Below are 12,663 nucleotides of genomic sequence, written 5' to 3' on the forward strand. Positions count from 1 at the left end.
CACTCTTTAAATCCATGCCATGGACTATGGATGAAGGCAAACACATTATTACAGATGACTAGCTTAATACATTTCTTGCAATTTGCAAAGGTAGAACATGTCACTAAAAACGATTTCTAGGTCACTCAGAAAGATTGGATCAGTTGACAAATTTCACTAAAACTTTTCATGGTAGCCATGGGCGTCATAAAGAGCTAAATAAAAGGAAAATTTCTATGACACGAAGAGAGGGTAATTTCCCAATGAAATTCATTATTCTTTCAAGAATGCGCTAAGGAAGGATAGATCATTCCATGGACACTTGCTAGCTAATAACCTAGACATATGTACTTATCAATAAAATGATAGAAAATTCAAGTCATTGAAATGAAAGTAAAACTTACTCATATATTCCCATCTCTCCCACTGAATATTTTGAAGTTTGTCAGAAGCAAGGCTCCAATAAATATAGTCAATATAGAGATGTATTCTTCAGCAATAGTAATTGGGGTTATGTGATACTAAACCACCCTTTTCACTGGAAGGATATTGTTTTGGAATTTGACACCGGTAGCTCAATCAGATTATGGGCAATACCTATAAAGCCTACATCAACAATTTGTCTGAGATTTTCAGCGATAGCAAGATATTTTCGAATGGCCTAATTATTTTATACTCGATTTTTCAAAGGCTGACACAAATGACCATTTACACAATCTGTTTAACATATGAAGTGAGTAATCATGTTTGTCATACTTGATATAAGAATATATGTGGTGAAGCATGTCAAGGTAAGACCTTTTATGTAACCCAGGTAAGCACATTCCAATGACCTTTTTGTCGGAGAAGTAGAAAAGTTACAATTGTCTTTGTCTGTTTACCTGGATTGGTTTTTGCTGTTATTTCTGGTGTTTGAGTTGATGGTTTAGTTATGGTTGTTGTCTCTAAAATGATAGAGAAGATTTATTTAACCTTATAAATGTATGTTTCAGTTGAATTAAAAAAAGGCAATTGTGAAAGAATATTTACGTAAATTCACCCTAAATTGATGTATATTTCAGCAGCTCTGATTTTGTCATGAATAGGAACGCAGCTGCTAGTAACCATGGGCCTGATTTGTAAATGTAAGTTACAGTTTTGTGAATGTTTACTCTTTGTTGTAAGTTTACTACTTTTGGTATTGACAAACTCAACTTGGAAACTTAGTACAGAAATGTTAGTAACTTGTCTCCACCATGTGACTAATGCATTTGGCTCACTCTTATGCTGGTGGTTGGCATACCTCCCTAAACCCTTCCCTGACTCTCCTTAAACCCCTCTTACTCTTCCTTAATCACATCAACTTTAGTAGTAAGTCTTTTCCTTTTACCACTCATCCCCGTGTCCGTCCCACGTTCACTACCAAAACATATACTTACTTGGAAGAAGACTAGACAGTCAGGGAGCAAACTCCACACCAAACGTTAGGTAAAACTTACATTTTGTAGTACCTCATGTAGTGTGGTTTGTAGTACTAAATGACATCCCACAATGTGCAGTTTGAGAGTCAGATCCATCGTTTTTTATAGAAAAATGTAATACTCTACAAAGGAAAGCTTTCATCTTTCTATAAATATCCAATATTACATTTGCTTTAGGATGTGTGTCCTGCATTTCCCTTCCTTCAAAGGTCATGCTCAAATAAGCAGTGAAACAATGGAAAGAATGAATATGAAGGCCACAATCTAGGGCTAGGACTATTTAGGAAAGATGTGTTGCCATAGTGACTGGAAATTATGGTAGGGATTTTCAAAGTTAGCAATTGTTCTGAATTCTTATATGTGTTTATAATTTTTTTTTTTCCAGGTAGTATTTATGAAATCAAACAATTTGAGTTAATTGCAGCATTGGGTTGAATTACTGCATTGGGTCCAATGACGGGATTAGGCATATATTCTTAATTTTCAAAGACCTGGTGTGCTCTTAATGCTTTCCTTTATTTTCTATCAACCTTGGCAAGTTTAAAGATATTATATTCAATTAGTTTTTACCTATAATTGCTATTCTTGTATTCCAGCGCTTTTGATGGTGATATAGTTGAAAGTTTATGTTGAAAATGGGAGACTTACAGTATTAAAATCCATTAATTCGGAGACTATGTTTCAGAAGTAAATTGATACACCCATGCCAAATTATACTGCTACTTCTGGCAAAGGTAAACATATTCATTGAATTGACATCTATAACAATTTCCAATTCCAGAACAGTCCTGTTAGTCATGGCTGTGAGGGAAATGTTATTTACTTCGTATTTAGAAGAAAAAAAAGAGAAGTCTCACAATGGAAAGTTTTACTCATGCTAATATCGCTCTACATTGCTTTTAACTTTATGAATGTGCCTTATACTGCATTGAAGTGAAAAAAAGAAATATAAGAGATTGAAGAATATATTCCTAAACTTAGAGAACATAAGTGTACAACAACTCTCTCTTCTTGCTCTTAATAATGGAAATAGTATCATGCCCTTCTTAAGCCCCCTTCTTGTTGCAAAGAAAGATGGGAATAAAAAGGTATACCAAACAACATTTACCTGGAGGGAATGTTCCTGTGGTCGCTTGTGGAGTTTGTGATGTTTTTGAAGCTGTTGTCTCTATCAAAATCAAAAAAAGCTATTTAAGTGAAGGTTAGTTCTTTAGGTGCATCTCTTTATGTTAGAAGAAAAACAGACCATGAATAGATTTTGCAAATAGAAAATAATGAGCTTATTTGAACAGGCAGCTACCAGAGAAATATATATATTATGTGGACCCACTCTTGCTGCACAGATAGGCATAAAAAATAAAGTGTGTAAAGCTGCATTTACCTGGAGAAGATGTTCCCGTTGTTGCATGTGGCGCTTGTGATGTTTTTGAAGAAGTTGTTTCTAATGAAAAAGAAAAATTTTACTTATATAAGCTTTATTTCTATGGGTGTATTTCTTGAAGTGGGAATGGAAGGAAACCATGAATATGTCTCATAAAAGTTAATAATGCTCATTGGTGAGCTGTCATCCAGGTATGCTAGTTGAAACGATCAAACCTCACTCTTTAAATCCATGCCATGGACTATGGATGAAGGCAAACACATTATTACAGATGACTAGCTTAATACATTTCTTGCAATTTGCAAAGGTAGAACATGTCACTAAAAACGATTTCTAGGTCACTCAGAAAGATTGGATCAGTTGACAAATTTCACTAAAACTTTTCATGGTAGCCATGGGCGTCATAAAGAGCTAAATAAAAGGAAAATTTCTATGACACGAAGAGAGGGTAATTTCCCAATGAAATTCATTATTCTTTCAAGAATGCGCTAAGGAAGGATAGATCATTCCATGGACACTTGCTAGCTAATAACCTAGACATATGTACTTATCAATAAAATGATAGAAAATTCAAGTCATTGAAATGAAAGTAAAACTTACTCATATATTCCCATCTCTCCCACTGAATATTTTGAAGTTTGTCAGAAGCAAGGCTCCAATAAATATAGTCAATATAGAGATGTATTCTTCTGCAATAGTAATTGGGGTTATGTGATACTAAACCACCCTTTTCACTGGAAGGATATTGTTTTGGAATTTGACACCGGTAGCTCAATCAGATTATGGGCAATACCTATAAAGCCTACATCAACAATTTGTCTGAGATTTTCAGCGATAGCAAGATATTTTCGAATGGCCTAATTATTTTATACTCGATTTTTCAAAGGCTGACACAAATGACCATTTACACAATCTGTTTAACATATGAAGTGAGTAATCATGTTTGTCATACTTGATATAAGAATATATGTGGTGAAGCATGTCAAGGTAAGACCTTTTATGTAACCCAGGTAAGCACATTCCAATGACCTTTTTGTCGGAGAAGTAGAAAAGTTACAATTGTCTTTGTCTGTTTACCTGGATTGGTTTTTGCTGTTATTTCTGGTGTTTGAGTTGATGGTTTAGTTATGGTTGTTGTCTCTAAAATGATAGAGAAGATTTATTTAACCTTATAAATGTATGTTTCAGTTGAATTAAAAAAAGGCAATTGTGAAAGAATATTTACGTAAATTCACCCTAAATTGATGTATATTTCAGCAGCTCTGATTTTGTCATGAATAGGAACGCAGCTGCTAGTAACCATGGGCCTGATTTGTAAATGTAAGTTACAGTTTTGTGAATGTTTACTCTTTGTTGTAAGTTTACTACTTTTGGTATTGACAAACTCAACTTGGAAACTTAGTACAGAAATGTTAGTAACTTGTCTCCACCATGTGACTAATGCATTTGGCTCACTCTTATGCTGGTGGTTGGCATACCTCCCTAAACCCTTCCCTGACTCTCCTTAAACCCCTCTTACTCTTCCTTAATCACATCAACTTTAGTAGTAAGTCTTTTCCTTTTACCACTCATCCCCGTGTCCGTCCCACGTTCACTACCAAAACATATACTTACTTGGAAGAAGACTAGACAGTCAGGGAGCAAACTCCACACCAAACGTTAGGTAAAACTTACATTTTGTAGTACCTCATGTAGTGTGGTTTGTAGTACTAAATGACATCCCACAATGTGCAGTTTGAGAGTCAGATCCATCGTTTTTTATAGAAAAATGTAATACTCTACAAAGGAAAGCTTTCATCTTTCTATAAATATCCAATATTACATTTGCTTTAGGATGTGTGTCCTGCATTTCCCTTCCTTCAAAGGTCATGCTCAAATAAGCAGTGAAACAATGGAAAGAATGAATATGAAGGCCACAATCTAGGGCTAGGACTATTTAGGAAAGATGTGTTGCCATAGTGACTGGAAATTATGGTAGGGATTTTCAAAGTTAGCAATTGTTCTGAATTCTTATATGTGTTTATAATTTTTTTTTTTCCAGGTAGTATTTATGAAATCAAACAATTTGAGTTAATTGCAGCATTGGGTTGAATTACTGCATTGGGTCCAATGACGGGATTAGGCATATATTCTTAATTTTCAAAGACCTGGTGTGCTCTTAATGCTTTCCTTTATTTTCTATCAACCTTGGCAAGTTTAAAGATATTATATTCAATTAGTTTTTACCTATAATTGCTATTCTTGTATTCCAGCGCTTTTGATGGTGATATAGTTGAAAGTTTATGTTGAAAATGGGAGACTTACAGTATTAAAATCCATTAATTCGGAGACTATGTTTCAGAAGTAAATTGATACACCCATGCCAAATTATACTGCTACTTCTGGCAAAGGTAAACATATTCATTGAATTGACATCTATAACAATTTCCAATTCCAGAACAGTCCTGTTAGTCATGGCTGTGAGGGAAATGTTATTTACTTCGTATTTAGAAGAAAAAAAAGAGAAGTCTCACAATGGAAAGTTTTACTCATGCTAATATCGCTCTACATTGCTTTTAACTTTATGAATGTGCCTTATACTGCATTGAAGTGAAAAAAAGAAATATAAGAGATTGAAGAATATATTCCTAAACTTAGAGAACATAAGTGTACAACAACTCTCTCTTCTCGCTCTTAATAATGGAAATAGTATCATGCCCTTCTTAAGCCCCCTTCTTGTTGCAAAGAAAGATGGGAATAAAAAGGTATACCAAACAACATTTACCTGGAGGGAATGTTCCTGTGGTCGCTTGTGGAGTTTGTGATGTTTTTGAAGCTGTTGTCTCTATCAAAATCAAAAAAAGCTATTTAAGTGAAGGTTAGTTCTTTACGTGCATCTCTTTATGTTAGAAGAAAAACAGACCATGAATAGATTTTGCAAATAGAAAATAATGAGCTTATTTGAACAGGCAGCTACCAGAGAAATATATATATTATGTGGACCCACTCTTGCTGCACAGATAGGCATAAAAAATAAAGTGTGTAAAGCTGCATTTACCTGGAGAAGATGTTCCCGTTGTTGCATGTGGCGCTTGTGATGTTTTTGAAGAAGTTGTTTCTAATGAAAAAGAAAACTTTTACTTATATAAGCTTTATTTCTATGGGTGTATTTCTTGAAGTGGGAATGGAAGGAAACCATGAATATGTCTCATAAAAGTTAATAATGCTCATTGGTGAGCTGTCATCCAGGTATGCTAGTTGAAACGATCAAACCTCACTCTTTAAATCCATGCCATGGACTATGGATGAAGGCAAACACATTATTACAGATGACTAGCTTAATACATTTCTTGCAATTTGCAAAGGTAGAACATGTCACTAAAAACGATTTCTAGATCACTCAGAAAGATTGGATCAGTTGACAAATTTCACTAAAACTTTTCGTGGTAGCCATGAGCGTCATAAAGAGCTAAATAAAAGGAAAATTTCTATGACACGAAGAGAGGGTAATTTCCCAATGAAATTCATTATTCTTTCAAGAATGCGCTAAGGAAGGATAGATCATTCCATGGACACTTGCTAGCTAATAACCTAGACATATGTACTTATCAATAAAATGATAGAAAATTCAAGTCATTGAAATGAAAGTAAAACATACTCATATATTCCCATCACTCCCACTGAATATTTTGAAGTTTGTCAGAAGCAAGGCTCCAATAAATATAGTCAATATAGAGATGTATTCTTCTGCAATACTAATTGGGGTTATGTGATACTAAACCACCCTTTTCACTGGAAGGATATTTTTTTGGAATTTGACACCGGTAGCTCAATCAGATTATGGGCAATACCTATAAAGCCTACATCAACAATTTGTCTGAGATTTTCAGCGATAGCAAGATATTTTCGAATGGCCTAATTATTTTATACTCGATTTTTCAAAGGCTGACACAAATGACCATTTACACAATCTGTTTAACATATGAAGTGAGTAATCATGTTTGTCAAACTTGATATAAGAATATATGTGGTGAAGCATGTCAAGGTAAGACCTTTTATGTAACCCAGGTAAGCACATTCCAATGACCTTTTTGTCGGAGAAGTAGAAAAGTAACAATTGTCTTTGTCTGTTTACCTGGATTGGTTTTTGCTGTTATTTCTGGTGTTTGAGTTGATGGTTTAGTTATGGTTGTTGTCTCTAAAATGATAGAGAAGATTTATTTAACCTTATAAATGTATGTTTCAGTTGAATTAAAAAAAGGCAATTGTGAAAGAATATTTACGTAAATTCACCCTAAATTGATGTATATTTCAGCAGCTCTGATTTTGTCATGAATAGGAACGCAGCTGCTAGTAACCATGGGCCTGATTTGTAAATGTAAGTTACAGTTTTGTGAATGTTTACTCTTTGTTGTAAGTTTACTACTTTTGGTATTGACAAACTCAACTTGGAAACTTAGTACAGAAATGTTAGTAACTTGTCTCCACCATGTGACTAATGCATTTGGCTCACTCTTATGCTGGTGGTTGGCATACCTCCCTAAACCCTTCCCTGACTCTCCTTAAACCCCTCTCACTCTTCCTTAATCACATCAACTTTAGTAGTAAGTCTTTTCCTTTTACCACTCATCCCCGTGTCCGTCCCACGTTCACTACCAAAACATATACTTACTTGGAAGAAGACTAGACAGTCAGGGAGCAAACTCCATACCAAACGTTAGGTAAAACTTACATTTTGTAGTACCTCATGTAGTGTGGTTTGTAGTACTAAAAGACATCCCATAATGTGCAGTTTGAGAGTCAGATCCATCGTTTTTTATTGAAAAATGTAATACTCTACAAAGGAAAGCTTTCACCTTTCTATAAATATACAATATTACATTTGCTTTAGGATGTTTGTCCTGCATTTCACTTCCTTCAAAGGTCATGCTCAAATAAGCAGTGAAACAATGGAAAGAATGAATATGAAGGCCACAATCTAGGGCTAGGACTATTTAGGAATGATATGTTGCCATAGTGACTGGAAATTATGGTAGGGATTTTCAAAGTTAGCAAGTGTTCTGAATTCTTATATGTGTTTATAATTTTTTTTTTCCAGGTAGTATTTATGAAATCAAACAATTTGAGTTAATTGCAGCATTGGGTTGAATTACTGCATTGGGTCCAATGACGGGATTAGGCATATATTCTTAATTTTCAAAGACCTGGTGTGCTCTTAATGCTTTCCTTTATTTTCTATCAACCTTGGCAAGTTTAAAGATATTATATTCAATTAGTTTTTACCTATAATTGCTATTCTTGTATTCCAGCGCTTTTGATGGTGATATAGTTGAAAGTTTATGTTGAAAATGGGAGACTTACAGTATTAAAATCCATTAATTCGGAGACTATGTTTCAGAAGTAAATTGATACACCCATGCCAAATTATACTGCTACTTCTGGCAAAGGTAAACATATTCATTGAATTGACATTTATAACAATTTCCAATTCCAGAACAGTCCTGTTAGTCATGGCTGTGAGGGAAATGTTATTTACTTCGTATTTAGAAGAAAAAAAAGAGAAGTCTCACAATGGAAAGTTTTACTCATGCTAATATCGCTCTACATTGCTTTTAACTTTATGAATGTGCCTTATACTGCATTGAAGTGAAAAAAAGAAATATAAGAGATTGAAGAATATATTCCTAAACTTAGAGAACATAAGTGTACAACAACTCTCTCTTCTTGCTCTTAATAATGGAAATAGTATCATGCCCTTCTTAAGCCCCCTTCTTGTTGCAAAGAAAGATGGGAATAAAAAGGTATACCAAACAACATTTACCTGGAGGGAATGTTCCTGTGGTCGCTTGTGGAGTTTGTGATGTTTTTGAAGCTGTTGTCTCTATCAAAATCAAAAAAAGCTATTTAAGTGAAGGTTAGTTCTTTACGTGCATCTCTTTATGTTAGAAGAAAAACAGACCATGAATAGATTTTGCAAATAGAAAATAATGAGCTTATTTGAACAGGCAGCTACCAGAGAAATATATATATTATGTGGACCCACTCTTGCTGCACAGATAAGCATAAAAAATAAAGTGTGTAAAGCTGCATTTACCTGGAGAAGATGTTCCCGTTGTTGCATGTGGCGCTTGTGATGTTTTTGAAGAAGTTGTTTCTAATGAAAAAGAAAAATTTTACTTATATAAGCTTTATTTCTATGGGTGTATTTCTTGAAGTGGGAATGGAAGGAAACCATGAATATGTCTCATAAAAGTTAATAATGCTCATTGGTGAGCTGTCATCCAGGTATGCTAGTTGAAACAATCAAACCTCACTCTTTAAATCCATGCCATGGACTATGGATGAAGGCAAACACATTATTACAGATGACTAGCTTAATACATTTCTTGCAATTTGCAAAGGTAGAACATGTCACTAAAAACGATTTCTAGGTCACTCAGAAAGATTGGATCAGTTGACAAATTTCACTAAAACTTTTCATGGTAGCCATGAGCGTCATAAAGAGCTAAATAAAAGGAAAATTTCTATGACACGAAGAGAGGGTAATTTCCCAATAAAATTCATTATTCTTTCAAGAATGCGCTAAGGAAGGATAGATCATTCCATGGACACTTGCTAGCTAATAACCTAGACATATGTACTTATCAATAAAATGATAGAAAATTCAAGTCATTGAAATGAAAGTAAAACTTACTCATATATTCCCATCACTCCCACTGAATATTTTGAGGTTTGTCAGAAGCAAGGCTCCAATAAATATAGTCAATATAGAGATGTATTCTTCTGCAATACTAATTGGGGTTATGTGATACTAAACCACCCTTTTCACTGGAAGGATATTGTTTTGGAATTTGACACCGGTAGCTCAATCAGATTATGGGCAATACCTATAAAGCCTACATAAACAATTTGTCTGAGATTTTCAGCGATAGCAAGAAATTTTCGAATGGCCTAATTATTTTATACTCGATTTTTCAAAGGCTGACACAAATGACCATTTACACAATCTGTTTAACATATGAAGTGAGTAATCATGTTTGTAATACTTGATATAAGAATATATGTGGTGAAGCATGTCAAGGTAAGACCTTTTATGTAACCCAGGTAAGCACATTCCAATGACCTTTTTGTCGGAGAAGTAGAAAAGTTACAATTGTCTTTGTCTGTTTACCTGGATTGGTTTTTGCTGTTATTTCTGGTGTTTGAGTTGATGGTTTAGTTATGGTTGTTGTCTCTAAAATGATAGAGAAGATTTATTTAACCTTATAAATGTATGTTTCAGTTGAATTAAAAAAAGGCAATTGTGAAAGAATATTTACGTAAATTCACCCTAAATTGATGTATATTTCAGCAGCTCTGATTTTGTCATGAATAAGAACGCAGCTGCTAGTAACCATGGGCCTGATTTGTAAATGTAAGTTACAGTTTTGTGAATGTTTACTCTTTGTTGTAAGTTTACTACTTTTGGTATTGACAAACTCAACTTGGAAACTTAGTACAGAAATGTTAGTAACTTGTCTCCACCATGTGACTAATGCATTTGGCTCACTCTTATGCTGGTGGTTGGCATACCTCCCTAAACCCTTCCCTGACTCTCCTTAAACCCCTCTTACTCTTCCTTAATCACCTCAACTTTAGTAGTAAGTCTTTTCCTTTTACCACTCATCCCCGTGTCCGTCCCACGTTCACTACCAAAACATATACTTACTTGGAAGAAGACTAGACAGTCAGGGAGCAAACTCCACACCAAACGTTAGGTAAAACTTACATTTTGTAGTACCTCATGTAGTGTGGTTTGTAGTACTAAAAGACATCCCATAATGTGCAGTTTGAGAGTCAGATCCATCGTTTTTTATAGAAAAATGTAATACTCTACAAAGGAAAGCTTTCACCTTTCTATAAATATACAATATTACATTTGCTTTAGGATGTGTGTCCTGCATTTACTTCCTTCAAAGGTCATGCTCAAATAAGCAGTGAAACAATGGAAAGAATGAATATGTATGCCACAATCTAGGGCTAGGACTATTTAGGAATGATATGTTGCCATAGTGACTGGAAATTATGGTAGGGATTTTCAAAGTTAGCAAGTGTTCTGAATTCTTATATGTGTTTATAATTTTTTTTTTCCAGGTAGTATTTATGAAATCAAACAATTTGAGTTAATTGCAGCATTGGGTTGAATTACTGCATTGGGTCCAATGACGGGATTAGGCATATATTCTTAATTTTCTAAGACCTGGTGTGCTCTTAATGCTTTCGTCTATTTTCTATCAACCTTGGCAAGTTTAAAGATATTATATTCAATTAGTTTTTACCTATAATTGCTATTTTGTATTCCAGCGCTTTTGATGGTGATATAGTTGAAAGTTTATGTTGAAAATGGGAGACATACAGTATTAAAATCCATTAATTCGGAGACTATGTTTCAGAAGTAAATTGATACACCCATGCCAAATTATACTGCTACTTCTGGCAAAGGTAAACATATTCATTGAATTGACATCTATAACAAATTCCAATTCCAGAACAGTCCTGTTAGTCATGGCTGTGAGGGAAATGTTATTTACTTCGTATTTAGAAGAAAAAAAAGAGAAGTCTCACAATGGAAAGTTTTACTCATGCTAATATCGCTCTACATTGCTTTTAACTTTATGAATGTGCCTTATACTGCATTGAAGTGAAAAAAAGAAATATAAGAGATTGAGGAATATATTCCTAAACTTAGAGAACATAAGTGTACAACAACTCTCTCTTCTTGCTCTTAATAATGGAAATAGTATCATGCCCTTCTTAAGCCCCCTTCTTGTTGCAAAGAAAGATGGGAATAAAAAGGTATACCAAACAACATTTACCTGGAGGGAATGTTCCTGTGGTCGCTTGTGGAGTTTGTGATGTTTTTGAAGCTGTTGTCTCTATCAAAATCAAAAAAAGCTACTTATGTGAAGGTTAGTTCTTTAGGTGCATCTCTTTATGTTAGAAGAAAAGCAGACCATGAATAGATTCTGCAAATAGAAAATAATGAGCTTATTTGAACAGGCAGCTACCAGAGAAATATATATATTATGTGGACCCACTCTTGCTGCACAGATAGGCATAAAAAATAAAGTGTGTAAAGCTGCATTTACCTGGAGAAGATGTTCCCGTTGTTGCATGTGGCGCTTGTGATGTTTTTGAAGAAGTTGTTTCTAATGAAAAAGAAAAATGTTACTTTTATAAGCTTTATTTCTATGGGTGTATTTCTTGAAGTTTGAATGGAAGGAAACCATGAATATGTCTCATAAAAGTTAATAATGCTCATTGGTGAGCTGTCATCCAGGTATGCTAGTTGAAACGATCAAACCTCACTCTTTGAATCCATACCATGGACTATGGATGAAGGCAAACACATTATTACAGATGACTAGCTTAATACAATTCTTGCAATTTGCAAAGGTAGAACATGTCACTAAAAACGATTTCTAGGTCACTCAGAAAGATTGGATCAGTTGACAAATTTCACTAAAACTTTTCATGGTAGCCATGAGCGTCATAAAGAGCTAAATAAAAGGAAAATTTCTATGACACGAAGAGAGGGTAATTTCCCAATGAAATTCATTATTCTTTCAAGAATGCGCTAAGGAAGGATAGATCATTCCATGGACACTTGCTAGCTAATAACCTAGACATATGTACTTATGAATAAAATGATAGAAAATTCAAGTCATTGAAATGAAAGTAAAACTTACTCATATATTCCCATCACTCCCACTGAATATTTTGAAGTTTGTCAGAAGCAAGGCTCCAATAAATATAGTCAATATAGAGATGTATTCTTCTGCAATACTAATTGGGGTTATGTGATACTAAACCACCCTTTTCACT

The 12,663-nt window shown here is 34.3% G+C and overlaps 1 protein-coding gene across 1 annotated transcript in view; it reads right to left on the reverse strand.

The window, feature by feature from the left end:
- The window catches only part of LOC138301686 (putative uncharacterized protein DDB_G0277255), a 163,546-nt gene that overhangs the window by 44,593 nt on the left and 106,290 nt on the right, over nucleotides 1–12,663 (reverse strand). Inside the window, exons 18-21 of the mRNA XM_069242201.1 lie at nucleotides 11,928–11,987; nucleotides 8,894–8,953; nucleotides 5,858–5,917; nucleotides 2,821–2,880 (exon numbers count right to left, since the gene is read on the reverse strand). Of these exons, the coding sequence (XP_069098302.1) occupies nucleotides 2,821–2,880; nucleotides 5,858–5,917; nucleotides 8,894–8,953; nucleotides 11,928–11,987 (240 nt within the window). The remainder of the gene's footprint in view (nucleotides 1–2,820; nucleotides 2,881–5,857; nucleotides 5,918–8,893; nucleotides 8,954–11,927; nucleotides 11,988–12,663) is intronic.

Source organism: Pleurodeles waltl, chromosome 6 (assembly GCF_031143425.1).
Source record: "Pleurodeles waltl isolate 20211129_DDA chromosome 6, aPleWal1.hap1.20221129, whole genome shotgun sequence".
In the NCBI taxonomy this organism is placed as follows: domain Eukaryota; kingdom Metazoa; phylum Chordata; class Amphibia; order Caudata; family Salamandridae; genus Pleurodeles; species Pleurodeles waltl.